Genomic DNA, 27,157 nt, shown 5'->3' on the forward strand with positions numbered 1-27,157 from the left:
GAAAACCTCACAGATAACAAGTGAATTCCTGGCATCAACAACCTCAGGAAGTAGGGGATTAATTAGCCTCCTGCTGCTCAGGACTCAATGGATTAAAAGGACAAGTGCACCCAAAACCTGAGAAAGAATTTGTTCATTACACCTTGATTTTTTTTAACTACCAGTGTCTCCATGTCACTGAAAGTGATTATTTTCTAGGTTGTTACACCTCAAAACAACCTGATGGACTGTGCATGATTTCATTCTACAGTCAAGACTTCCACAAATCTGATGTCATTTTCCAGAGCAATGACAGCTCTGTCACCTAAGGACAGCATATGAGTGTTCTCCCCCCACTGGGTTATAAAATGAAAGAATTCTGAACCCAAACTTTTTTCTGCCTGGCAGCATCTTTATGTCTTTTACTTGCTTTGCTGCCTTTGATTTTTTAGTGGCTCATTTCTGACAGCATTCTAGGGAACATTTCTGTTAACCTGGAAAGAGCACAGGAGTTAGTTACTTTTTTAAATGGAGTACTGTACTATATAGTGTGAGAAATTTAATACTTGTGATTAACACGTTACTCAGGTTCAACTGCCTTGTTTTACTGACAGTGCAGCTAGAAATAATGTCTTTAAAATAACCATTTTTCCCCCTAGTCATTGACTTACCTCAGTCAAACTAAGTGTATATAATCAAGAAATACTATGACAAACACCACAAGAAAATAATATGCATTTTTTTAAGAAAATGCAGTGCAGGAAGACTGCAAAAGTAAATGCTGACGGTAGACCAGGAAATGTATATGAATATATTCTATGTGGCACCAAGTGTCTGATTAAAGGGAATCACAGGAAAATTGTGATGAGAAAAAAAGTGATGTGTGGATGGAGTGTTTTGTTCATTTACATATGAAAGCTTGAAACTCACTTTTGTGCATTCTCAGACATACAGCTCCAGGACACAGTACTTATCTGAGGTGATGCTGGTTATCTGTGACTAACAGGCCATATTTAAATTCATAGGTTTCGGACTTTTTACATTCTCTCCAGCTAGAATCAATGGTCTAATGTAGCAATTATTTTCTTGACACAACTCATGCTTGCAATGAATCTTCCCCTCCTAGCCTAAATGTAGGAAATAAAACACAAAATTTAACTAAAATTTAACTAAAAGGCAAACATTCACCCCTGGTATCACTTCAGTGGCTCTACTTGATAGAGGCTCTGGGAACTAACGGCGGGCGGCACGATGCCAGGGCACTTCCATGGGATAGGCTTGTAAAGGCTCCAGGGTCATTAGCCTAGTACACACCTATGAACCTCTGAAATTTAGGTGCAAAATTATGAAATCATGTTTTTTTTGTTTTAAGTGGCCATTCTGAAGCTGAATTAAAGGAGGAAAGGTATATTCTGGAAAGACAAACTTGTCATTTGGGTGGGGCTGTAAAGAAGAACTTTGGTTAATTCAATTATCAATAAAAGAAAAGAAGAAATACAAGATATGTAATCACAGTTAAAATAAAGGCTAGCCTGAGCAAAAGTCAGCAGCAATGAAAGAAATTCAGAATTTTCTTTCACGAAACAAGAAAACTGTACCCTGAGCTTAATGTTCAACTCTTGCAAAAACAGCTGAGAAGACAGATGCTTGGAAGCTTGATGGAATACAATAACACAGCAAAGAATACAGAAATGCAAAGAGCGAGCAAGAGATGTACTATATATAACCAAGAACAATGACAGAAGAAACAGTACTTGGGTTGTAAGCAATTCATACAATAACAACCCAGAAGAAGGCGATGTTAACTGATACATTTCAATAATGGTTATGACAGAGAAGAACATCTTTGTGAAGTAGAGTGTATACTGATTTGTAGAAACTATGCATCTTATATGTGCAGATTATTATTCAATGTTCCCTGAAATAATCAATCTCACAGATACGACATGTAAAAAAGCAATTAAACCTTTTATGTTTATATTCTCAAGGCAGGAGACACGTTACTATACCAGACAATAAGATGGAATGCAAATATCTAAATTCAGAAGATTTGCACATGAACGGGAATTCAGACACAATGCTACTGCACACTAATTGCAGTCAAAAGAAAAAAAGCAGAGAACTGTCTAATCAGTGAAGAATCTTATCAGTAATAATCAGACAATAGTCATATGAGGGACTGCCATCTCACACTTTTGGAATACAGTAATACTCCATTAGAGGAACTCAGTCTCTCACAGTTCAAATGTTAATGGAAAGAAATTTGAAAAGCCTATTACCTACCTTCTTTATGTTACCAATGCCAGAAAATCAATGCAGTATGAAAAATGCTGGGTAACAGTTATAAAACATAAGATGAATATATTAATGTTCAAAGTGGGAAACCAACTGGAAGTATCATAGTCAGTACTGTGTCAAGAAGAAGTGACTGTGGTAACTAAGACAGCCAAGAAAAGCAAAAAAGCTCCTGAAGTTGTATGTCCATGGAAATGCAATGGTCTGCAAAAACTATTTCAAAACTTATATCAGATTTCTCAGAGTGGCCAGACTGGAAAAATACTTCAGATCTGGAAGATGACTAAACAAACCAGAGAGAAATATGAACAGTCCAGTCCAAGGGTTGCTCATGATACCAAAGTCTGAAGGTTGGACTTCATGAAATGTTTACTGATGAGATCAACTGATCGTATTTGATGACACAGTGTGTGACAGAGGTTAATTTAAAATATAAAACATAACAGAATACATGCTACTTCACAGAATATACACAATATTAATAACTACAACAGTTATTCTAGTTAGTTGGCATAATGGTTAAGGTCTTTGCCTCCCATGCACAAGCTACAAGGCTCAATCTTGACCACTGGCTAATGCCTATCTGGAGTTTGTATGTTCTTCCTATGCATCTGTGTGGTTCATCCCACCTCTCCAAAAACATATTGAGTGCTTCCTCCTCAAACTCACCCTAGAATGTTGACTTGTGGGAAGCAACAAAGACTCTAGATAGTGCCTACAGGAAGAAGAGTTGTATAGACCAACCACTTTGGGCATTGGTTGTGGTGCACAGTATGCTCTAAACAGGAAAGCATGGATCACGCACTGCATGTCTCTTCAGAGCTTACCACTCAATGGTGTAAAACATGTCTCCAAGTGATTTGGTCATGTTTAATGTCATTGAAAGTAGGCACTGGTACTTGCCAGCAATAAGTGGGTTCAGGACCAGGCCAATTCTGACCTACATCAGGGATACAAGATAAAGGTGGGAGGGGAGCATGTGCCCTCTTGGCCAGTATATACCTCCTATAAAACCCAGCAGCTTTGGGTCAATAACCTACTGGCTGGCCAGTGCCCAATTGCCCAGCTTGGGTTACCTGGGATAGTTCTGTTTACGGAGAACGCTGGATGGGAAACCAAGCAGCCTGCCAAACCTGGAATCAAGAAAGATGTCAACAGTTGACATCTTGTAAAAAAAAAAAGGGGGGGGGGGCTGTTGATGACGATGAAGAGAGATATAGGATATATATAGTTCAATACACATTTACAATGCAGTTTGAATAAACATCATAATGAAGGCTGAAGAATCGTCTGTGTCTAAATTATATATTGAACACTTTGACAAATATTCATATGTTACAAAGGTATCAGGTTTGCTTACTTACAGACCAGTTAACTGGGTGTAAATTAATGAACAGACTTTCACAAAGAAATATGACTGGCTCAAAGGTTTTATGATGTCAATGTTATATTAGAAAAGCAGTGTAAAAGGTCTCCCCCTTCCATGGTGACTAGGCAAGGCACTGCCATGCTCATTTAAAAAAATAAAGTTTTTCCCAGCTGGCAGGCCCCAACTAGACCGGTGACCCACCTCAGGCAAGGATTAAATGTAATACTTAAACTTGTATAGTAAATAGACAATATTAAGCTAACTGAAGCAGAAATGACAGTCTGTTGTATTGAAATGAAAGCAAGTACCACAGCCACTATAACAAAATACAGTACAAAAAACAACCTTAACACTGTTATGACAGCACTGTGCATGTTGTTGATGGCCATGCTCATAAAGTCAGAAGAAAGCACACATGTTAACAGCACTGACCTTTCCATCTCTGTGGTGTAGGCTGACAATGCTGTAAAAATGACTTAGATGTCCCAGGTTTGAAAAGAACACCATAAGACTGGGTTGGTTGTTAGCTTAAATTAGGAACTGTGCCAGATGCAGCTTTTCCTTCAAAGCCTTGAGGGCTAATACAACTTCTAGCTACTACTGACTGAGGTACAACCCACTTACTGGGGGATGAGGAGGACAATGCTTTCTGCATCATAGTGCAGCAAAAGAGTGCTTCCCCTGCTGTCAGGAAAGCATCTCTTATAAATCTGTGACAGACTCTGTTGCAGACTTGGGAAGCCCAACTGTAGTTTGGTCTGACCTGTCCATGATTCTTTGAACAGGAGACAAAAGGTATGACACTATGAAGATATCCATGATATAAGTTACTCTGCAGTCATAAATACTTCACTTTTAACTGCAAGACCTGCATCATCGGTTAAGCAAATGGCAGCACGAAGATCACCAAGCACAAAAGTAATGGAAAAGTGTGAGCCTAGACCATCAGGCACAAAGAAACAACAAGGCATCACCCTGGCTTCTGTGCCGCATACAACCAAAATACAAAGTCTTGACTTCCTAGGCTCTCTCTCAATGGAAATGGAGATCATCCTGCTTCATTACTATAAAGGCAATCCTTAGTGATGGGATCAGGGATTACTTCTTATAATTTAGGTTCACCAGAGGGACTGCAGCCATGGAAGCAACGACGAAAATTAGGCTATGAAGGAGTACCTCATTGAAGTTAGCAGATGTCAGTCATCTAATTAAATGAAGCCATGGATAGCCTTCTCATTCAAGACTTAAGCCATCATGCCCCATACATGGGTGGGCACTGCATTACTCTGCAAGTGATACCCATCCAGGATGAAATGAAACATTCTAAAATGAAGAATTTAATCATACTGTCCACTCACCTGTGGCAGAAGAGTCATGAAAAGATGTAGAACCACCATCCTACGCAAGATCATTTGGATGTCTTTTTCAAATATGCTGAGGTCAAAGATGAGAGTAAAACTGTTCATACCATTAAGGACGACCCCCCCACCCCATTCCAACAACCTCTACAGCCCTGATTGACACGATCTCTGCAAAATGGTTTGCGCTCTTAGCAGAGCATTTTCTGTTGGAGAACGTAAAGGCCAAAGGCACAAAGCATTTCCAGAATCCAGTGGCCCTTGGTGATGGTTCTCTAAGCCATGGCATACTTACAGCATCACCCCCATGGCAGCCCCAAACACTGTCAGAACTCCTGCAACTGGCATGGTGAAGTGTTTTTCTTGGGTGACTTAGCTGGAACAGGAGGAAGCAGGACCAGGTAATACTTTAAGGGCTTCCTTGATCTAGAAGGGGTTTTCTTCCTCTCCAATGTTGTCTAAAAAAGACTAGAAGGCTGAAGATGAAGGGGAAATCACAAATGCCCCTCACGTCAGTGAGTGAGGGCAAGCTCCCTTTTTAAGAGGTTCCACACTAAGTCAAGAGCAGGCTGGTCAAAGAGAACTTTCCCCATAAAAGGGTAACCAGAATGTGGTTTCTGAGACCCTTCCTAGGTTAACTCAGTCTCAGCCAAAACATCCTACAGAGGAATTTGCCTGAACCCACAGTCCTGCAGAGGAAATGTGCTTAAACCTGCAGCCCTAGCAAATGCATTATCACAACCAAAACTGCAGCAGGCTACACTTCAACACTGACAATCCAGCAGATTCCACACCTAAAGATTTCTGGAAAGTATTTAACAAAATAATCAAGCCACTGCAATTTGTACCCTGTCTTCCTTCCCATACTCTGCAGACTCCATTACTGCCAACCTCATACGAAACTACTTCAATACTGCCATTACATCCATACTAATTCCACCTACTCATCAACACCAAACACTAGGCCACAGCCTTTTCAACAGTACATACTGAAAGATGTAAGCATACTCAAGGTCTGAAAACCTCAAAAAAATAAACAAACAAATAAACAAATAAATACAAACACTAAAGAATATGGATCTGCTGGCTCAAATGACCTCCCCACAAAATTCAGTAAGATGGCAGCACATCTCCCATGTAACTATCTTCACAAACAAAAAGCATAAGTGAAGGCATCCTAGCTACTATTTGGAAATAAGGTCACATACTACTACTACTACATAAAGCTACTGTTTCTACTAAATACAATAACATCTGATCTACCAGATTGTCTGCCTAGTATAAACTTACCTATGAACAGATGTACAATATTAGATGAGTGTCAAATCTATCATCTTGATACATTATAAACAGAGGTGTTCCATGAATATCAATTCTTATTTTCTTTTGTTCAACTCATATACAGGTCATATGACACAAGAAAGCCAGACGCCTAAAGATCATGTCACTCTCTACCAGCAAAACACCTTCTAGGTGTCTTCCTCACACTACAGAAATGGCTGACAGATTCAGACTTACAATTAAATACTAATACAAGAGCAACTCCATTCTATTCTGTTCTAATCACTACAAAATCTGGCAACTACACACGCCTTGGCAGACTGTTAAATGACACACTGTCTTTTGAAGACCAGAGACACACAGTCACAAAAGGGGAGTGCCAAGATGGTGAGCAGTTAACAGTTCTGTTTTTTTTTTTTTGTTGAGCTCTGCTTCATTTTAACATCTCTGGCAGGGTTTTTACTAAAAAAGTAAAATAGAATGTTTCAAAACTTGATGGATTTATAGTTGAACATCTGCTGAAGGATTTATTACAAAAATAAAAAGTCTGCTGAAGGATTTATTACAAAAACATAAAAAAATAAAACGTTTGAAACTCTTTTAATTGCTTTTTTCAACAAGAAAACTAGAAATAACTAATTATTTCAGAATGAGAGACTAAGTGTACAGAAAAGTACTATGAAAAAAGACATACAGGCTATACTAAATAACATCAGTGAGATTCCTGTAAATATAGGTAAAAAACAAAATGGACAATTTTAAAGAGGAATGTAACTGAGTGAATCTCAAACAACAACCATTACAAATCTTGAGTATAGAAGAGGCAATGTCTGATTTTGATGAAAGATTGCTTAAAAATAAGAACACCACAGAAATTCTTCTGAAACAAAACAACTTATGCCAAGAAAAAACAGAAGACTTGGAAAACAGATTTAGAAGGAATAACATCAGGATTTATGGGATTCCTGAAAAAGATTCAATTCCTTAACACCTGACTGCCTAAAAACTTTGAACCTACCTGAAGCTTTTTCCTTTGCCAGTGAAACAGCACACAGATCACTTTCTAACTCTTCTTAAAAACACCTTCACCAAGGTCAGTGGTCATAAGATTTATATCAAGTCAAGATAAGGATTTAGTCTTAAAAACTGCATGGACTAATCATCCAGTTAGAATTAAAGAAAATACTGTTCTCAGTTAGAGCGTCTTCTGTGTGGCGACATGCGTGAATGGGCGTTCCTTTGTTGAAGGTTGTGCATTAGGCCCGGCAAGCCAGCACGTAAAACTCTACTGCCAATCATTAGCGGAACGGAGTTCCGCTGTGGCGACCCCTAACCGGGAAAAGCCGAAAGACACACACACTATAAGATTTGACAATGACTATTCAACATTAGTGATATCAAAGAGAAAAGCATGTGTGCCACTTGTTAAAAGCATGATGAAAAACAATATTAACGCACAAATCTTGTTTCCAGCAAAAATAAGAATTCATCTTCCAGAAGGAAAGATGTTTAACACTTTGGAAGATGCAATGGACTTTATACAGAAAAATAAATTCCTAGAAAAAAAAAAAAGAAATGGACTGGAATCTGCAACTTCTTGAAGAAAAATGCAACAAGAGATGGTTGGTTAACAAAAGACAAAAACAGTAAAAAACTGAGGGACAAAAGAAAATCAATGTATTTCATGGTTATGACTTCTTATTAATTTCAAGAAGTGCTTGAATACCTGCGAACAAGTGATGAATATTACTTTTTACAAGGTAAATCATTTCTTTATTTCCCTACCTGAAAGTGTTACTAGTTCCCTTTTTAAAATGTTACGGTTTGACTATTTTAGCTATATAAGACATTAAAGCCGCTTATTTTCATTTAGAGTTTAAAAGGTTATACTATTAATTTTACTAAACGGTAATCATTATTATGATGAAACTTATGTTAGGTGGCATACATTCTGATATATTGGCAGAATTGAGTAATGTACTATTAAATATAATACAAAATGCAACAAATGAGTAAAGTACTATTAATACAATACAAGATGCAACAAATGGCACTAAACAGGGGTGTTAAGTTACATTCTGGGTTCTTAAAATAGGTCCAGTAGTGTGCTACTGACACTATACTTGACATGCAACAGCACCCATGAAAGACATGCTATGTTACAAACAAAGTATAAAAAACACAGATTTTTACATATATAAAAGTCACTACTGGAATAACATCAAATAATTAGAGTAATATTCGCACTTTTAAAAGTTAAACCTGGATCACACATAACTGTCATTCTTTTAATGCAAGTATATATGCGATGTCTCCTTTAAAAAAATGACAGTCTGCTTTATATTAAACAACTCATACAAATTGTGCTTACTAAATAATTAAATGTTATATCTTTAAATACAGTAGCTTTTTAGTGGTTAACATACTTTGAAATGGTTTTTGATTTTTTTTAGTGGTTTGGAAGGATTTGAGGGATTGCGGTGGTGGTGCTGCGGTAGCGTTGTCGCCTCACAGTAAGACGTTGTCCTGTTCGAGTCTCAGCTAAAGCGTCTTCTGTGTGGAGACATGTGTGAATGGGTGTACCTTTGTTGAAGGTTGTGCATCAGGGCTGGCAACTCGGTACGTAAAAATCTACTGACAATCATTAGCGGACTGGAATTCCGCTGTGGCGATCCCTAACCGGGAAAAGCCAAAAGATACAACAACAACATGTATGGTGTGGAGGTAGCTTGGCTTCACTCATGAATCATACCTCTCAACCTAGAAACATCAAAAATCTGGACAAAGACCCATGAAAAGTAGGTACAGCTGCCCAAAAATCTGGACGCTAATTAACATAAACTTTGCATACGTAATTATGTAACCCCACCCCTTCAATGGAAATGTGGGATACCAACATTCAAATGCAAATTGAAGAACAGACAAAATATTAAACCACCTGAATCTATTCATGAAATGTTGAAAGCAGAAGCTTACTATTTGCATGCTGTTCGGCATAATTACTGTCATGCTGTCAATGTCTTTGCTGCAGAGGGGTAATGGTTACATTCCTCCATTCACTTGGCACAAAGCCCATTTGTAGACTATTTTTAAATAGTGATTCTAGTGGCCAGAAAGGTTGTGTTTCATGTTATTAGTGCACCCTGGGACATTACTGAGGCCCATTGATGCAGTGCTCTTGGCCTTGGAGAGTGCATCGAGGATAGGTTTCCCTACTGGCAGTTGGGGGTATTTCCTAAGGGGGGGGGGGGTAAAATTGGAGCTACATTTGTGCACCAGTAGATTACTTAGGATAAGTATAGGTGGTTCCATTTACAATTATTAAATGTAACCCACCAGCCTATCTCACCAGATTGACAGTTTTAGGAGACAGAGTGTGACATTTTGATACAAAATCAGGGGAAGCTGAGAGATATAGTAAGGACGGTATTTTTAAAATGAGACGGGGGGAAGCAGCAAGTACAAAATCAGAATTTATGCATATTCTTGCATTCACTACAACAGTGATAATGAACAGATATTAGTCTACTTCTTTATAAATTAGACATTGCCTGTAACCAGAAATTAATGCTCCAATTCCCTCAGAAAACAGTCCTATGTGCATTCTGTTTCATTTTCTTTACTTTAGTGACAAAAAGCTGTCAGTATTACAAAGTACTTCTCAAGTTATTACTGTCCGCTCTAAAAATCAACCCAAATCATTATCGTAAGGTACACATTGGCGATTGTTATTTACTTTGGAGGAAAGATTTCCAACCATGTGGATAACATAACAGGAAGCTCAGTTCTGGCTAGAAGTGGTGTTGGTTGCTAAGAGTTTGGTATTCTTGGCAATAGGGAACACTTTGTATCTTTTTCGTTCTTGTTTGTGTGGTGATTACTACTTTAGTGTAAAGTGGATGGTGGAATTACTCTGTATGTGCATGATACTTCTTGGCCCTCATTCATTTAGTTGTTAATATGGTGAGTGCCCTGCTAACCATTTCTGTCTTATTTTGTAAAGTATGGGTCGGGTGTTGAAACAGCATCGTGTTTCTGTGTGTATTACTGTTCGCTCAAAAGCAAATTACATTGACCTTAACCAGTGGCGGATCTAGAATAGATACAGATGGGTGTGTTAATGCTGACCAAACATGAATGCTAATAGTCATTCAGTACTATATAGCTCCACTTTTTGGTACATTTACTCATAATTTTCTTTTCATAATGAGCACATTTAAAAATGCACATATGAAACTGTGAACAAAGAAATGCAGAAGGTAAGTAAACTGCATAGAAACATTAATGGCATACAATCACTCCATAGTATTAAGTATCACATGTTAGCCCAAGGCAATTACTCTTGACTGCATCCCCCCAACCAGCTCCCCGTACCACTACAGTGACTTTTCCACACCTTGCCTAAAACTGAACAGTTTACCAGGCATAAGGTTCAGGAGACCACTGAGGAGCCTAGTCCAATTTCTCCAGAGCAGTGTCTGCTTAAGTCATCTGCTCAGAGTCAAACAGAAGGCAAGTGAAGGAATCAAACCCTGGACTACAAGATGCAAGTCATTAGCAGCTCAAAAAATTTAATGTGTTGACTGCCAGGTAAATCAGAATCTGCATTATCTGATTCCCTCCATCAAGAGTGGTCTTGGGTTTGATAGGGTAAGCTGAACACTGTCTAGTGAAAGGGGGGGGGGCTCCACTGCTGCGGTAGTTACCGCAGGGCAAAAAAAAATCATTATCATGTCAAAATCACTCTTTATGGTTCTTTATACTGTTACTTAAATTATGCATTTGTTTTATTCTGAATGCAAAATTCACTGTATGAAAAGATTTGTTTCTGCAGTCACATATCAATAATTTTCTTGCAAATTCAGTAACTCATTTCTTATTAATGTAGAACAGAATTGTTGATACTGCCTTAAATAAATTGTCTTTTTGCCAAAACTAATACATGTAAATTATGTTGGCACCCAAACTCATACAGTCTTAGTTAATCAATAGTTATTTTTTTTTTTTTTCAGTCAGGCAAATGTACTGACATTAAGTTAGGTAAATTGTCTTTACGTCAAAACTATCTTACATAACTCATTTTAGCACCGCAAACGACACTAACTTGTTTCTTTCTAAAATAAACTGCATATGCTTAAAAGACCCTACATATTTATACTTGTACCACCAGTTCATTGAACAATCACTGTCATGTCAACACACATTATATAAGTTGTTTCCAGCAAAATTAGTACATAACCAGCTATTATGTGAAAATCTAATGTTGCTAGACATTTTTAATTGCATAACTACTATATGTAAATTATTTTTTTGCATTAGCCCTAAACTTCCAGTTATGGAAAAACATTCATTACTGACTTTGTACAGCTTGCCTATATAAACAATTTTTGGGTTTGCTGCAAAAGATGAGTGCATACTGCATTCTGAGGGTCTTGAATACTTCCTTACTTAGACTGAACCACCACTATACGCTTCTTTCCCTCTACCTCTCTAGCCCCCCCTCTCAGATTACATCTTTCACCAAGACCAAACAAAAGGGGACCAATACAGCTGATGTTAACTTCTCACGTATATTTCCAGTGAAGCAACCAGTATTACAAAATTGTTAGCAACTGGCAAAAGAATGTAAAGTCAGCAAAGAATCTGCCCATATCACCATCCACTATCCGTCTTATCTTTCTACATTTCGTTCTGAAATACAGTTCCCCTTCTTTATTTCAGGCTGTAATACAATACTGTTAAAAGTTTATAAGTAAAGAGAAGAAGCCCTACCATCCCAAAAGAGTACACCCCTGAAACTGAAAATATTCCGTTTATTTAACCAGCAGATGGGAGACAAAAAAGAATCTTTACTATCAGGTCCACTGCAAGAAATATACTCGAGCAGCATCCATTGATAAGTCTCCATGTTGAACTCCTAAAGTAGTGTGCAGTAATTCGACATGCAAATGAGGAAACAAAACATAACAGCAAAGCTTTGTCCTGCAAGGAGGTTACTTAAGTAATTTTAAATGCACAATTTATATGTGCTGTCTTGTCAGGAAACACACGTGATGTGGAAATGGGGCACTATTTATCAGACAAGCAGAATGTCGGTTTAGAATCAGCAGCAGCAGTATACGTTTAGTGCTGATTTTGCAAACTCACAAACGTGTTGTTATATTTGTTGACATGAAGTTCTCTGACCTTAAGAGTAAAAATCTTGATGCTGCTTGATTTCTGCTTTTTCAGACAAATCAGTGTCTGCATTATTTTGTACCAGTCATCTGCACAGATAGGTTTTTTTTAACAATTAGTGGAGAAAGTGCCAAAAAAAAAAGTAGCAAAGTTAGCAGCATGGCAGCGATGTCATGTAATCCTGCAAAATGTAGCAATGCAATTTCCTGCTGAACTTCTGACTCGTCAAGGAAGGGCAATACAAATGCAAAATTTGGGATACTATCCAGCCCTTCTCCTGTCAAATGACTTTACATAACTAAGAAAAAAAAAAAAAACGTAGCCCAACATAAAAGATTGCAGACAGGATCCTACATTGCAAAAGACTGCATACATATTGCTATGATGTAAAAAACTAAAATGCATGCATCTCTACAAAATGTGTTTGCTTGCCGATACCTGTCCAGAGGAATTAATCAGGGACATTCTAAGAGAGAAGAGACAGTTGTAAGGAATTAAAAACTATTTAACTTTCTTACAGAGTGTCACCTGTGCCTGCCTCTTACCAAAAGCCTCCTCATTGTCACACTGCCAACTGGTGTTAGAGTCTCCTTCTGGTTCACCAAATCCTACGACAATACTCCCAAATGGCTGGAACACAAAAAAGGACTGCATTATTATAAATTCTACTGCAGTCTGTAAGTGCCAATGTGGGAAACACAGTATGGCTTCTGAATGCGACTGGTTGTGAGGATCTTTACAAGGCAAATACATTTTAAGAGCCATGCTGAAGTGCTTGGTTAAAGGGGAATATTGAAAATAAACTTCTACTGCCAAAAGTGGTACAGTTGAGAGGCTCTCATGAATGAGGTAGCTTCAGTTCCCTTAACTCCCCTGGTAAAACTACCACTGTTAAAGTTTGTATGTTTGACATCAATACCTGTTTTTACTGTTTTATAAAATTCTAACTGAACTTCCAAGGCTAACGATACCAAGCAAGAATGTTATAAATAAACAACCTAACCCTGATATTTCATTACTGTATGAAGCATTCATTGGAAGTATGGTCTTAAAATAAAGATTAGTAGTGTCTTATTCCTAGAAAATAATATATTGTAGAAGACTTGAATAAGGTAAGTACACTGCAATTAATTTTGTTTGCTACAACCTCCAATGTGGTTTACATACTTGCAGCAGTTAGCAGGATGCTTCAGACCATTTGAGTTCTCCAGTATGTTAATATTGAATGAGTTGTATTTGGAAATTTGAGGCATTACTTGTTGACAAGGCTGTTCCCTGTTTGTCTTTTAATTGTTTTCAGTTCGGTTTCACCTACATTTTGACATTTGTGTGTGTTTATGCGTTGAGGGTTGCGGTGCGTGGGTAGAAACTGGCTGGGGAGCTTTTTTACAGTAATGCGTCTTTTTTGTCTTACATCTTCTGGTCTGTTCCTTATAAAATATGTGGTTTTCTGCAATATCACTGGGATAATCTCGAGACTGATATCACTAAATAATTACACACATTTGAGTTTTCAGACTTCAAATCCTTCAGAAAATGTATCTTAACACAAACCTTTTTATTCTAGCACATTTCTAAGTTTAAGAGAGTAAATATGCAAAAACGTTTCCTATTTCTGGGTCATTGATTCCCCCATTAGTCCAGATTTCTTGCAAGAAGAGAGCTACAATAGCTATATATTAAGCACTGGTGATCATTGTGGCATTTTGTGCAAATCTGCTAACCAGCTGTGATCTGATGTAAACAGGTTTGCTATCCATGTTGCTCTATACTGTTTCCTGGCCAGCAACACTGTTGCCAGCCCCAAAACTGTGCTTATTTAAGTTTAAATCAGGTGCGCAGCATGAACATGTAATTAGCGCTGCTCCTCACTGCACATCACCGCTCAAACAAGTAAACTCTGTGTAGGTTTCCAGTTTCCTGAGTCCCAGGGTGGGTTTATTTTAAACAGACAAATACAGGATAATACAAGAAGAATACATACATTAATAAACTATGCAAATAAAAATAAAAAGAACTTTCTATCATTAGTCTCGACTTAGATAAGCCTTTTGACTTAGTTAATTTATCGCACCTGTTTAAAATGCTTAAAGTGCATAATTTCTCACCTGAGCTAACTGCATTAATTTCTAAGTTATACAATAACTCTTGTGCTTATGTTAAAATAGTTTTTTTTCCAATTCCTTTAGATTAGAAAAAGAGACAAAACAAGGCTGTCCATTATCACCCTTACTTTTTGCATTAGCTACAGAACCCTTTGCTAATAGTATTAGATTCAATATGATCATTAATGGTATCAAAATGAAAGAAAATTTTGAACAAAGATTCAACTCTTTGCTGATGATATTTTACTAACTATAAGAAATACAGAAAATTCATTAGAACATATAATTAGTTCCATGAGTCAGTTTGAAGAAATCGTGAACTTAAGATTTTGTCATAAAAAAATTATACAAAAATATTCTAACTTCAAATGGAATAGCAATCAAATGAAATACCTTGGTATAACCATTATGGATAATAGTAAAGAAATGATACAAACAAGCTTTCAAGAGGTTGTTCATAAAATTTTAAATTTAGTCACAAATCGAAGCACACTCTTCTTTAGCACAGAATTACTATTAATTCTATCTAAAATATTGTTTGTCTTACAATCTTTAGTACTATCTCCACCAAAAAAATTGATGAGGAAGATAAATAATATTCTACTTAAAATTTTTTGTCATCCTAATAAACCAAGAGTTTCTTTTGATTGGCACAGAAACAGTTTGGGATAATGGTGGAATAGGATTCCCTGACATTCAACTACATGCTAATTCAGCAACTGTAAAAGTTATAGCATTGTGGATAAATTTATCTTAGGACTCAAATACATCAAGAAATATTATTAGTAAATAATAAATATATCACAAGCAGTCATAAACAAATAGTCCCGAATAGTTTTAGCTGGTTATTAAAAGATTTTAGCACAAATGGAATTACACCCTCTTCTCAAATTCCTTATTTGAATAACACTGAGCTAATCGAAGGAAGGGCACTGAGCAAACTCGGATCTATAATAAATAACATTAAGTATTCTGGGTTTTTTTGCTTATTTTTTCGAGTTATTTATAGCACTTTGTCTACTGCATACTTTTCTAGCTAGTTTCACTGTGTATAAGGTATTAACTGGAAATTATTTATTAAGCATCTGTTTGGGTTCTTTGATTCTGATAACTTGTTTGCAGTTAAAAGCTTTCTCTAGAGGCTCCTTTATTTATTTTATTTATTTATTTAACATTTGTTGACCGGGAATGTCCGACTAGGTTCCACAGAGCCTGTTTTCAGCGGAGGACCGGGGAGAAATGCTCCAGATGCATGTCTTTGCATATCTGTTTAAAACTTTCATTTAAAGGCTCACTGCTGCTTTTCTGTTGTGAGAAACATTTCTGCACTTTGTTTCTACCTAAGTAGTGTGGATATTTGTAGCCACGGTTGAGCAGAGCCACAGAAGTGCTCCCCGGGGTGTATTTCCTATCTCCCATCCAATCATCAAGATTTTTCTTGAAGAGTGCTAATGAGCAGCTTTGTTTGATATAGATAGGTAGTTTGTTCCAAAGTATGGGAAGTCTCTGGGACAGGAATCTATCTCTCCAGCATGTTCTGTTTATTGTGGTGACAAGATTTAGGCCCCTAGAGTGTGTAGCTCGGAGGGATTGGGATTTCTTTAAGTGGAGCACGTCCAAAAGCTCTGGGTTTGACATAGCTTTGTGTGTTAGGCAGAGATCACCTCTGAATAGGCGATATGCGATGGAGTAAAGCTGCAGTTTTTTGAGAAGGTCTGCGTAGGGCATCTGTTTGAGGCTGGTAATCCTCTTTGTGAGGTATTTCTGTGGCCTTTCCAGTTGTTGTAGATGTCTTGTGAGGTACATACCCAAAAGGGGCATTGTACTCTATAATGGGTCTAATAAGTGACGAGTAGAGGAGAATAATGACCCTCTTTTTTCCTGGATGAGAAACCTTTTGTGATGAGGTGTGCCTCGCAGAAGGATTTCCTGATAAATGTGGCAATGTGATTATCAAAGGAGAGACTACTGTCCACCTGTGTCCCAAGGTCTCTTATCACACGTTCGGTGTTAAGTAGACTACTGCCTATGTGGTAGTTCATGGGTACACAGTTTTTTCCAAAAGGGATGACAATGCACTTTTTGGCATTGAGCTTGTGGCCATGGCTTTCACCAGGCATCTGTCTCAGCGAGGCCCTTTTGTAGGATGTCCACATCTTTTGGAGTGTTGATTATGGCTCCTAGTATGCAGTCATCTGCGAACTTCGTTAGCCAAAGACCTTCCCTGTGTTAGCCTGTACTTCAGAGAAGAAGATACCAAAAGGAGAGGACCCAGGACTGAACCCTGTGGTACTCCACTTGTCACTGGTCTGAAGTTGGATTTGGAGTCTGCTACTTTCACAGTGTGGGTTCTGTCAGTGAGCCAGTTGGCAACCCATCTTGTGACATAGGCATAGGAAAATCATTTTCTTGGGTGGTGAAACCAGGATACCTTTTGGCTAGGCTTATATAGGCCTTAGGGCCAATAGCCTAGTACCTACCTTTGAACCTATAACTTCCTCTTTCCAAAGGTTGATATATTCTAACCACTGTATTAAAGACTTAATATTTCTATGTTTCCAAATGCATATACAAATGGCTAAGAAAACCACAACTTCAACAAAATGGTAGTTTTGAAACAAAGTAACTTAATTTAGTAGCATCAATTCTTAAATGGTACTGATATACATACTGTTGAAAATGTAAGATCCAAATACAATCAAGATTCTGTGAATTGGTTAATTTTACAAATATTTAGAGACTTTGTGGACACAGAGATAAATAAGATTATTTAACCTAGATAAGAAATTGCTCCCCAAACATTTGGATTTCTTAATAAATGTCAATAATAATGCAATGAGAAATAAATCATATTTGTCATTATTTTACACAATTCTTAAGTTAGATTTCACATATTTAGACAATTCCTATTGGAACTATTCCTCAAAAATTAATAATGAAGACTTATCTGAAGAATACAAGAAAATAACATTAAAATCTGCAGATAAAACAACATCTTCACTATACTGGAAATTTTTAACTTGGAAAGTCTTATACAGTGCTTTTGTTACTCCTAACAAAATTACAATTATGTATCAATCAACCAGAATTAAATGCTGGAGATGTGATTCTGAAATAACAGCGGATTGGATGCATATGGTATATGAATGTGAAGTAATCTCCCCTTTTTGGAAAAGAAATTAATAACTTGATCCAAACTCTATGGTTAGATTGACACAATTTTTCTAAATATTTAGTTTTATTTAATGCTCTGATTCCTCAGATAATTCCAAAAACCGAAGTGTCTCTCCTTTGGTCTGTTCTTGCTACAGCCAGAAAAGTAATTACTAAAATTTGTAAAAGTAAAGTTAACCCCTCTAGTGTTGAATTTATTATTATGGCAAAAATTTGTTTGCAGCAGTGAACTGCATGTTATAAAGATACGAACTTCTAATATTACATATTCAAATAAATCTTAGCTCAAACATAAAGACTCGCTTGAAGAATATTAATTGCTGTTGATATGTATAACTTTGATGTATTGATCAGCTGTGGACCTATGTAAATAGTTACTTGTTTTGTTTTATAATTGATTTGTTTACCTATTGTTTTAAAACCAAATAAAAAAAATTAAAGTGCAACACAGCTCTTGGCAGCTTACATAGAATATGGTGCTACCTCACTCCCACGGCAAATACCTTGGCAGACTGTTAAATGTCACCTCACCTTTTGAAGACCAGATCCACACAGCCACAAAAAAATGTAACACAGCTCTTGGTCCTACCTTATTCCTATGGCAAAAGAAAAACAAGTGTCTGTTCTAGTAAGTCAAACTATTCATTGACAGCATAACCTACATAGGCTTATAAAAAACCTTTGTAGTACATGATATGCTGTAATTATGCTCAGACATTGGGGAAAAAAGATAAACTTGTCAAAAGCTTTCCTAGAACAAGACCCAATTTTAATAGTGCTTTGGGGTGCTCAACAAAATGGCCACAGTTAGAAACAGATTTTAAACATTGCTCTTACAAATTTAGAAAGCTGCTAAAATAACATGTTTTGCTTTAGCAAGCATTTTCCAAAGGATATTAAGTCTGAAACTCAAATATATACAAGTTAATGACTTTGATCCTCAAAGATTTGCTGGAAAATCAAAGATTTTACTGGAAATAGGCCAAACACATGAGGCAAAATCTGGATAATCTGTAAAATTCTGGGTAGCGGAGAGCAATTTTTATTTGCATAGTACGTCATAAGCCTAAAACATTCAATTTTTCTGTTGCCAAGAGGGTTCAGGGTAGATCTTCCAGCAGCTCTTAATTCTGACTATGAGTTACTGGAAAAGTTCTAAAGGAAATAATTCATCAGCAAGGCTCAAAGTGCCTTCCAATCAGTACAATGTAAGCTGCTGTACGCAGCAATACAATTATTAGTGGACTGCAGTTGTCAGAAGGGTTTTGTCTTGTTTTTAAAGGACTAGAAAACATTAAGAAGGGAGCATCTGCTGAAAAGGCAACTGTTTCAAAGAGTGTGGAGAAGTGTAATGATACTGCCAAGGTGTGATAACAGTGTTACACAAACTGCACAATGCAGCAGAAGCTTTCAAAACACAGTAGGTGAACACTGATAGCAGCAGGTGGGCTCCAACGAACAGATTGGGCAGGATATGCAGTCAGTATCTTTTACCATGGGAAGCAAGGGCAAAATATGTCTAAGGTGAAACAATAAATATAACTTCCAGCACACCAAAAACAGTCTGATTTTGTAACAAACAGAAGAATCTTTTGTCCTCATCATACACAGCAGAAACCATAAAAGCAGTTTATCTAAATGATAAAACAAATTAAGCTTATGTTACTGCATTTTGGAATACTTACTCAAAACAATCAGTCTGACTTCCTTGTCAGGATCACCTATAGTATCTCCTCTGGCTTCAACAGTGCAGTAATAAACGCCGTGATCCCACCACATCACTTCACTAATTACTAGGTTAGCTCCTGTAGAAACACAGAAATAATTATTACTTTAAGCTTCAATAAATGAACTACAGTGCACAGGCCACTATTAATGCGTGTGTGTGTGTGTGTGTGTGTGTGTGTGTATATATGTATATATATATATATATATATATATATATAAAAAAGTAATACAAGTGATACAGAACTTCATAGTTCTAGAAGAACACAGATTAGTTATCTGGAGGTAAATAAACAATAACTGCAGAAACACACAAAAAAGTATCACATATCCAGCTGCCCTGCCAATTTAGATCTCCAAGGGGTAATAAAGAAATGCAAAATTCATCCATGCTTTCTGATGTTATGAATGAGATGGTTAAAAATTATTTTTAGTATAAACTGGCAGGATATGTTTGCAGACTACCACAGTCAATGTCTCAGCAGGGCAGCACACGTGCATTTGATAATGAGAAGATCACAAGGCTGAGGAATCTATTCCCACTCCATTTCCTTCAATAAACAAGTACTAATGCTGTGATGCAACATAAGTGAGATGCTACACTTCCAATGTGCCATGCTTCACCTGAGACTTAAACCAAGGTCTCATTTGTCTCAGATGAAGGTGGCTCAGATAGATGTAAATGATCTCATGTTTACAGTATAAATAAGGGGACATTTATTTTCTTTAAATTTTCAAACACATAAACTTAAAAAACACAAACAGCACTCAATAAAACCTTTAAATAAATTATAGCAATGAAATAAACTAAATATTTACAATCTAACCTTATAAAATCACTACACCTTTGCATTACCAAATGGCCTACATCAAACATTTCAAATTCTTTGTAGTAGAAAACTAGCACTGAGATTACCCTACTATGTTAAAATACTCCAGAACCAATAGTCTTATCCATCTGACTATTTTTCCCGTAACCAAAGTTTAACTTTTTATAGTGCCTCTCCCATTTTCCATATCTTATTATACAAAACTTCTGAATGCCTCTCAAGCCAAGTCTTCCGAAATCCTATATCTTATACAAGTAATCACATCTATTCTCTTCCATTCTTTCACAACAATTCAGATTTAATCATATTCATAATATTATACTGTTTAATATTAAACATCTTTACAACTTCTGAACAAAATCCCTTTTAAATCTAAAAACACATGCATTGTGTGCTGTTTGTATTCTTTTAGTACAGTCTTTCTTCGAACCCGTAACACCTCATTTTTGCTTTCACAGTCTCCATAGTTAATCATGTCAGTGCACTTCCTGCTTACATTTTTTCTCTCCTACATATAACTTTCTGTAGATTTTCTTCTAATCCCTCTCATTAAATCAATAATAATTTTGATAATTTTGAACCATTTTTCCATACTCACCATTTTTTTCAGGCACAGCGTAAACTTTTTTGGCATTCTGTCATGTGCCATCTCAACAGTAACAATCACTTGACACACTTGTCAAATATGCCTACTTGTCTGATTTGGGGGGGGGGGGACTTCTGGATGACTCCTTTGACACACTTGTCAAATATGCCTACTTGTCTGATTTGGGGGGGGGGGGGACTTCTGGATGACTCCTTTTTCTAGCAGCTTTTATTTCTAGTGCTGATGCTTTCCTCTAACTGGGTGGAACATCATGAATTTTGTTTACTGTTAAGGGGGGTTTAAGGAGAAGGGTATTATACAGCTTCTGGAAATAATCCTCTGTACCCATGAATCTTCTGAAATCTCTAGCCAGGCTCTCTGGTGCAGGGAAAAACGCCCCCAACTGCCTCCAGAGATGGACAGTTGGGCCTCCTTTCAGGAGTGCTGGAAGGATCTCACAGCGAAAGTATCTCCACATGGGTGGCATCTTCCGTTAGTTATTCCAGGGGCCGTGGGCAGAACTCTATCTCCACGTGGATCATGGAAAGGGCCCTGGGACTTTTTGAACCACATTTTTCGACCACCTTACGGACTCCTAAAAAAGATCCTTTAAGGAGTCAAAAAATGTACACCCACAGCAGACAGGGTTTTACCTTCTTGCTTACACCTGGATAATGTGTTTTTAACTTTGGAGCCAAATAAACTTACATCAAAGGGAGCACTGACGAAGGAAGACTTGGAGCGCTCTGCAAAATCACATAGGTGCATTCAAGCATGCCTCCTAATAGAAATGCCTGAGCCCATTCCCCATGAGGTACCTTCAACTGCATGGGAAATGAGCCTCATCGAAGAATTTGAAATTGATTGTAGGGTAGCCAACTGTGAGGCAAGAGCTCTCTGCCTCAGAAGTTATGGTCCTGGAGAGAGATTTGGTAAGCTCTTTAAACAAATCCCTCTGGAGTCTAATGAAGTGTACCAAATAGTTCAACAACTGAAGTACTTGCTTCCTGAATCTGTCCAGTGCCCTACACTCCTTTTTAGGGGGATGGACAGAAGAACTTTGTTCTGGAAGTTCCTTTTTTGTGGCCGCAGCTATGACCATGACATCAACTGGTACTCCCTTGCTCCAAAATTCCCTATCCTTAGGTGGTACTCCCTTGCTCCAAAATTCCCTATCCTTAGGTGGTACCAGAATCCTATCTGGTCTCTTGGAAATTGGCTCAAAAAAATCAAGCTCCTTCCATGCCCTACAAGAAATCAGATCAATGAGATCATCGGTGGGTGGATTTCACCCAGGAGGTAGATGTACCAGCTCCAAAGGCTTCCAAGAATACTAATTCCTCTTGGGAAGGGTTGTTGGTAGACCAGTCACTCCTTTGCTTGAGGATCTCTAGAGTGTCTCCAAAGGGAACATCATCAGGTAGTGATCTTGGGGATCCTTCCCCCTCATCGAAGTCAGTATTCTCCTTGACAGACTCTTGAGGAAAGTCTAAGTGCCTCTTTTTGCACTTTCTGTTCCTAAGGACTGCTTCGTCGAGATGTTCCAGAGAAGTATCGGAAGATATCAGTATACCCTGCTTGGTATCTTGCTGATTTTGGGCTGTCAGTCCCTGTGGTGCATGAAGTTGAGGCCCAAATTGCAAAGACAATTAGGTCTAGAAAGTAGGAGCCGAGGAAGGTGGATACATCCATTCTCTTGGAGCAGAGAAAGCTCTCTTCACTACCTCAAAAGCAGAATGCCTCAAAGAGAAAGAGACCAACGGCTCCAGGAAGACTTGCTTCTGGACCATCGGCTCCCTTTGACCTGATGTAGGAGTTGGAGCAAATCTGTCTAATACCAAAGGTCTGAGAAGCAGAGACAGATAAGACAACTTCAATGTCGACTCTAACACCCAGGGGATCTGGTGCTAATGCTTCGGCTCAAAGAGTCATCTGGCTCTGATGTGCTCAGAACTGGTCAACTCAGAGATGGCATGATCTTCTGATATGATACAGGTGGCTCCAGGATCCTCAGATCCAACTGCTCCAAAATCAAAGGTCAGATTGGAGAAGGAGACAGTACAGGCAGGTCAGTACTCACAAAGGTGTCCGGACCCAATGGGGTAGGAGCAGAGATAGCCCCCATTTGAATTTGCATGAAGAGGAATTTCCTCATCACCCTGTCCACTCTGCTTCAGTCAGACTTCTGGAGGAGTGAGAGGAAGATCTTACGGATGAAGCCCTAGAATGACGACACTTGGCAGACCTGTCAAGAGAGAGATGGGAAATGAGCAGACACAAGATCCAAGTATAGAAGAGATCTGACCCATGGTGACTTGTCCAAATGCTTCTTCAGATCCATGGGGATTGGTTCTGAAGTTTTTGTCTCTGGATCAGAAGAGGTTGGATCTGAAGATTTTGTCTTCAGATCCGAAAAGGTGAGATCTGAAGGTTTTGAAATCTTAAGAGGCGGTCCCAAGCCCAGAGACGAGGAACTTATAGGATCCCAAGGAATGCTTCTTAGCCTCTTTTTTTTTTTTTTTTTTTTTTTTTTTTGTTAGGGTTTTGAGCTCAAGGTGTTGCATCAGAAGTTTTTGATAGAAGTAACCTTCTCAAAATTAACTTATTTTTTCTATCAGTTAAAGCCCTACAGTTGAATGCTTTGCATACGATGCAGGCAGAATCTAAGTGTGCCGGGCTTAAACAATATAGACACACAGTGTGGGCATCACAGAAAGAAATGTTATGGCCACAGATTTTTTTAAAAACTGGACGATTTTTCCAATATTTCTAAACTGCAAGAGCAAATAAAGAAGAGAAAGATGTTTTAAGAAAATATGAAGGAAAAAAAAAGCAAAAGGAAATTACCAGCAATGGAAATACGAGGATATACCTCTAAGTATGAAAAGGAAGACAGCAAGACTACCAACTATGGTAATATAGAATGAAACCAGAATTTCACTATAATCATGTAGACAAATAAGGGAGAACATGCAGAAAGTTTTTTTCCAAAAGTCATAAATAGATAAGGAAAACTATGTTTACTCATGAACTCTCCTACTACCCGAGAGTTTATAGTGACCATGTTCATACACAAATGCAGCAAATGACACCTGAGGTATGTTAGGGGACTAGTGCGTTATGGGAAAGGGAGAAGCTCGAGAGTTTCAGTGTTCCATGTGCTGGAAAAAGCAGCACTGTCAGATCAGAGAATCAGATCCGACCCTATTTGTTGAGGAATGAATGAAAATGATAACAACAGAGCTGCTACTAACAACATGAAAAGCTAAAACTCTCCAAGTAAGAACAACACTCTAATACACACTAAGCGTGAAAAGCCTGCTAACGAGAAAAGAACAAACACCCTAAACATGACTACCTACACTACCTAACTACCGAAAAACATATATCAAAAACTCATCACTAAAACTACACACCAGGTTAGAGGAAAAGGAGACAAGCTCAAGCTACAACAACTCACAAAAAGGATATACCTCATGGAGCCTGACCAAGCTGCTGTCCTGGAAGGGGGCAAATAAGATCTAGCGGGGGATTATGATTAGAGGAGACAGAGCTTGTGAGTCTTTAGGATATGGTTAGTCTCGGAACAGAGTCGGATCCAATAACCCACAGGGTGAACCAGATGTAAGACATCAGATCAATAAATAAACAGAAAATACTTTATAGACTGAAGATCTTTAACATATACACAATTTCATAGAAATTCATCAAATAATCCAATGTAGGTAAAATGGCTGTCTTCAGCAATAGTCCTGATCACTAAGACTCTCCAAGTTTTACAATTCCTTAGACAAGGCAAATACAGCAAAACACCATTGGCAGAACTACAGGGTGGCCTAATGGTTAAGGTGTTTGCCTTACAAACACAAGGTACAGGGTTTGAGTCTCACAAGGGATAATTGGCTAGGCTTAAAATGGCTCGCAAGGGCAGTTAGCCTAGTGCTAATCTATGAACCTACAATTTGTTTTAATTTACCCTCCAGTCATGCTCAGATGCACCACATAATCCTATAATTATGCCACTTCCCACAACTGTCATACAAGTTATGATATTCTCCATTAGTGCCCTCAGGCCCACAGTTATACGACTCACCTACTTCAACAGAGAAACCAAAATTTATTTACTTTATTCTAACATTAATATGCACATACGCCAAGACCCACAGAGAAAGTCTAGCTACAGCCATGTCATTCATTTCACTCAGTTAATTCATTGCAAAATTTCTAAAATAGTGATTTTTTTGGCAAATAAACACACCAATTCCAAACTAAGGAATATAACCACTACCCCAAGGTACACACACACACACACACACACACATATATATACACACACACACACACATATATATATATATATATATATATATATATATATATATATATATATATATATATATATATACATACACATACATATATATATATATATATATATATATATATATATATATATATATATATACACACACACATACACACACACATATATATATATAAAAATTCAAACTTCTTTTAGGCATAGTAATTAATACTGAACTAGTAGAAGGGAAATAAAAACTCGGACACTGAATAGATGATTAAGCTTTCGCTCTTATTCAGGTGGAAGAGCTTCATCAGAATAACCTATAGTCAACAATACTTACATTATATATAACTAGAGTCACATGTTAACAAAAAGCCAATGAACTACTTATAACTTATTAGTACAGTAACCAATAGTACAACCAGACAATATTTAAACTGTGCCAATCATCTAAACACAATAACCATGAACATACATATGAATGACAAGGGCATGAATATTAAATAAAAACTCCCTTGTGTTAGCTTATCATTGAACAAATATACAGTGTGCGCACTAAATATGCATGTTGGAGACATGAATATTCATATAACTGTACAAATGGTGACTTACAAGTGTGTCAAAGGTCAAGGATGGATGCAAACACATTTTGTAGAAAGAGAACAACTGTCAAAATAGAATTAAATCTTCCATTTTAAAACGCATTTAATATTAACACTTTCATTCAGTCCAGGGTATGTTTCTGAATTAAGCAGTAATTGCCATTTAAGTTCTCTTAGTTCTAAATATAATTCCCAATCTCCAAAAAAACAGTTAACTTGTTCTAATACTATGAAGTAAAATTTACTAAAAGAAGTACAAAAAAATGCTATGTTTAGCAAGGGCATTATTTAAGCTCTTTGCCCTGATGGCACCTAGATGCTCCTTAATTCTGTCTGAAAGCTTTCTTGTAGTTTTACCTACATAAAATGCTTCACAAGATGCACAAATACCTGCATATACTACTGCTGTAGAATGGCAGAAGAAATATTTCGAAAACTTAATAGTATAATTACAATGTGTAAACGTGCATTGAGATCCTATGAAAATGTTAGGGCATACCACACTTTTATTACATGAATGCATCCCATTTTGAGAGTTAGAAATAGAAGTAGAATTAATAAAAAAAGGTAAATCTCTGTTTTCTAAACTCATTCTTATGGTTTTGGTTCTTTTAAATGAAAAGGTAGGTGCAGTGCCAATAGCAGCTGACATAAATTGTGATTCAGTTAATAAATCCCAGTTATTCGAGATGACATTTCTAATTTGTGAAATGCCCCTAGAGATAGGTAATGGGAAACTAAGGGTTCTGTTAATGTTACTTGGTTTTGAAGTATTAGGTGTAAAACCATGTAATAAAATAGGTAAATATTTAGTGTGTCTGTCATTAGAGATCTCATTACATATATTGTTAATAAGAGATGGAGGGTAATTTCTTTGAAGAAACATATGTTTTAACAAAACAGCATTCTTTTGAAAGTCATAACCTTGACTGATAATTCTAGAGATGCGAATAAATTGACTTCTGACAAGGTTCCTTTTCATAAAATATGGATGGGAGCTAGTACAATCAAGCAGATTATTGAGAGCTAGTACAATCAAGCTGATTATTTTTATAGGTCTCTTTTCTATATATAGTGGAACATACTGTATTAAGAGGTAGTAAGTATATCTGCATATCTAAAAAGCAAATAGAAGACCCTATTCCAGACAAAATCAAGTTAAAAAAACCTAAACTGTCTCTCAAATCAAAAATAAAAAGGTCTAAAGAAGATTGGTCACCCTTCCACGCAAAAAACCCCCATCATCAATAGATCTTTTATAAATGTGTACTAGACTAAAGTTCTTCAAGGTATTTAATTTTTCTAATTCCCATGTGCTCATGACAATATTAGCAAAAGCAGGTGCTATCTTGGAACCCACAGCTATTCCC

At 37.2% G+C, this 27,157-nt stretch overlaps 1 protein-coding gene across 2 annotated transcripts in view; it reads right to left on the reverse strand.

Moving 5' to 3' along the window:
- Window positions 1–27,157, reverse strand: part of ILDR1 (immunoglobulin like domain containing receptor 1) — an 821,920-nt gene that overhangs the window by 174,787 nt on the left and 619,976 nt on the right. For both annotated transcript variants that reach the window (XM_044073087.1, XM_044073086.1), the window contains exon 4: window positions 19,424–19,543. In XM_044073087.1, the coding sequence (XP_043929022.1) occupies window positions 19,424–19,543 (120 nt within the window). The remainder of the gene's footprint in view (window positions 1–19,423; window positions 19,544–27,157) is intronic.

The sequence above is a fragment of the Protopterus annectens genome, chromosome 5.part1 (genome assembly GCF_019279795.1).
Source record: "Protopterus annectens isolate FY-2018-M chromosome 5.part1, PAN1.0, whole genome shotgun sequence".
Taxonomy (NCBI): Eukaryota; Metazoa; Chordata; order Ceratodontiformes; family Protopteridae; genus Protopterus; species Protopterus annectens.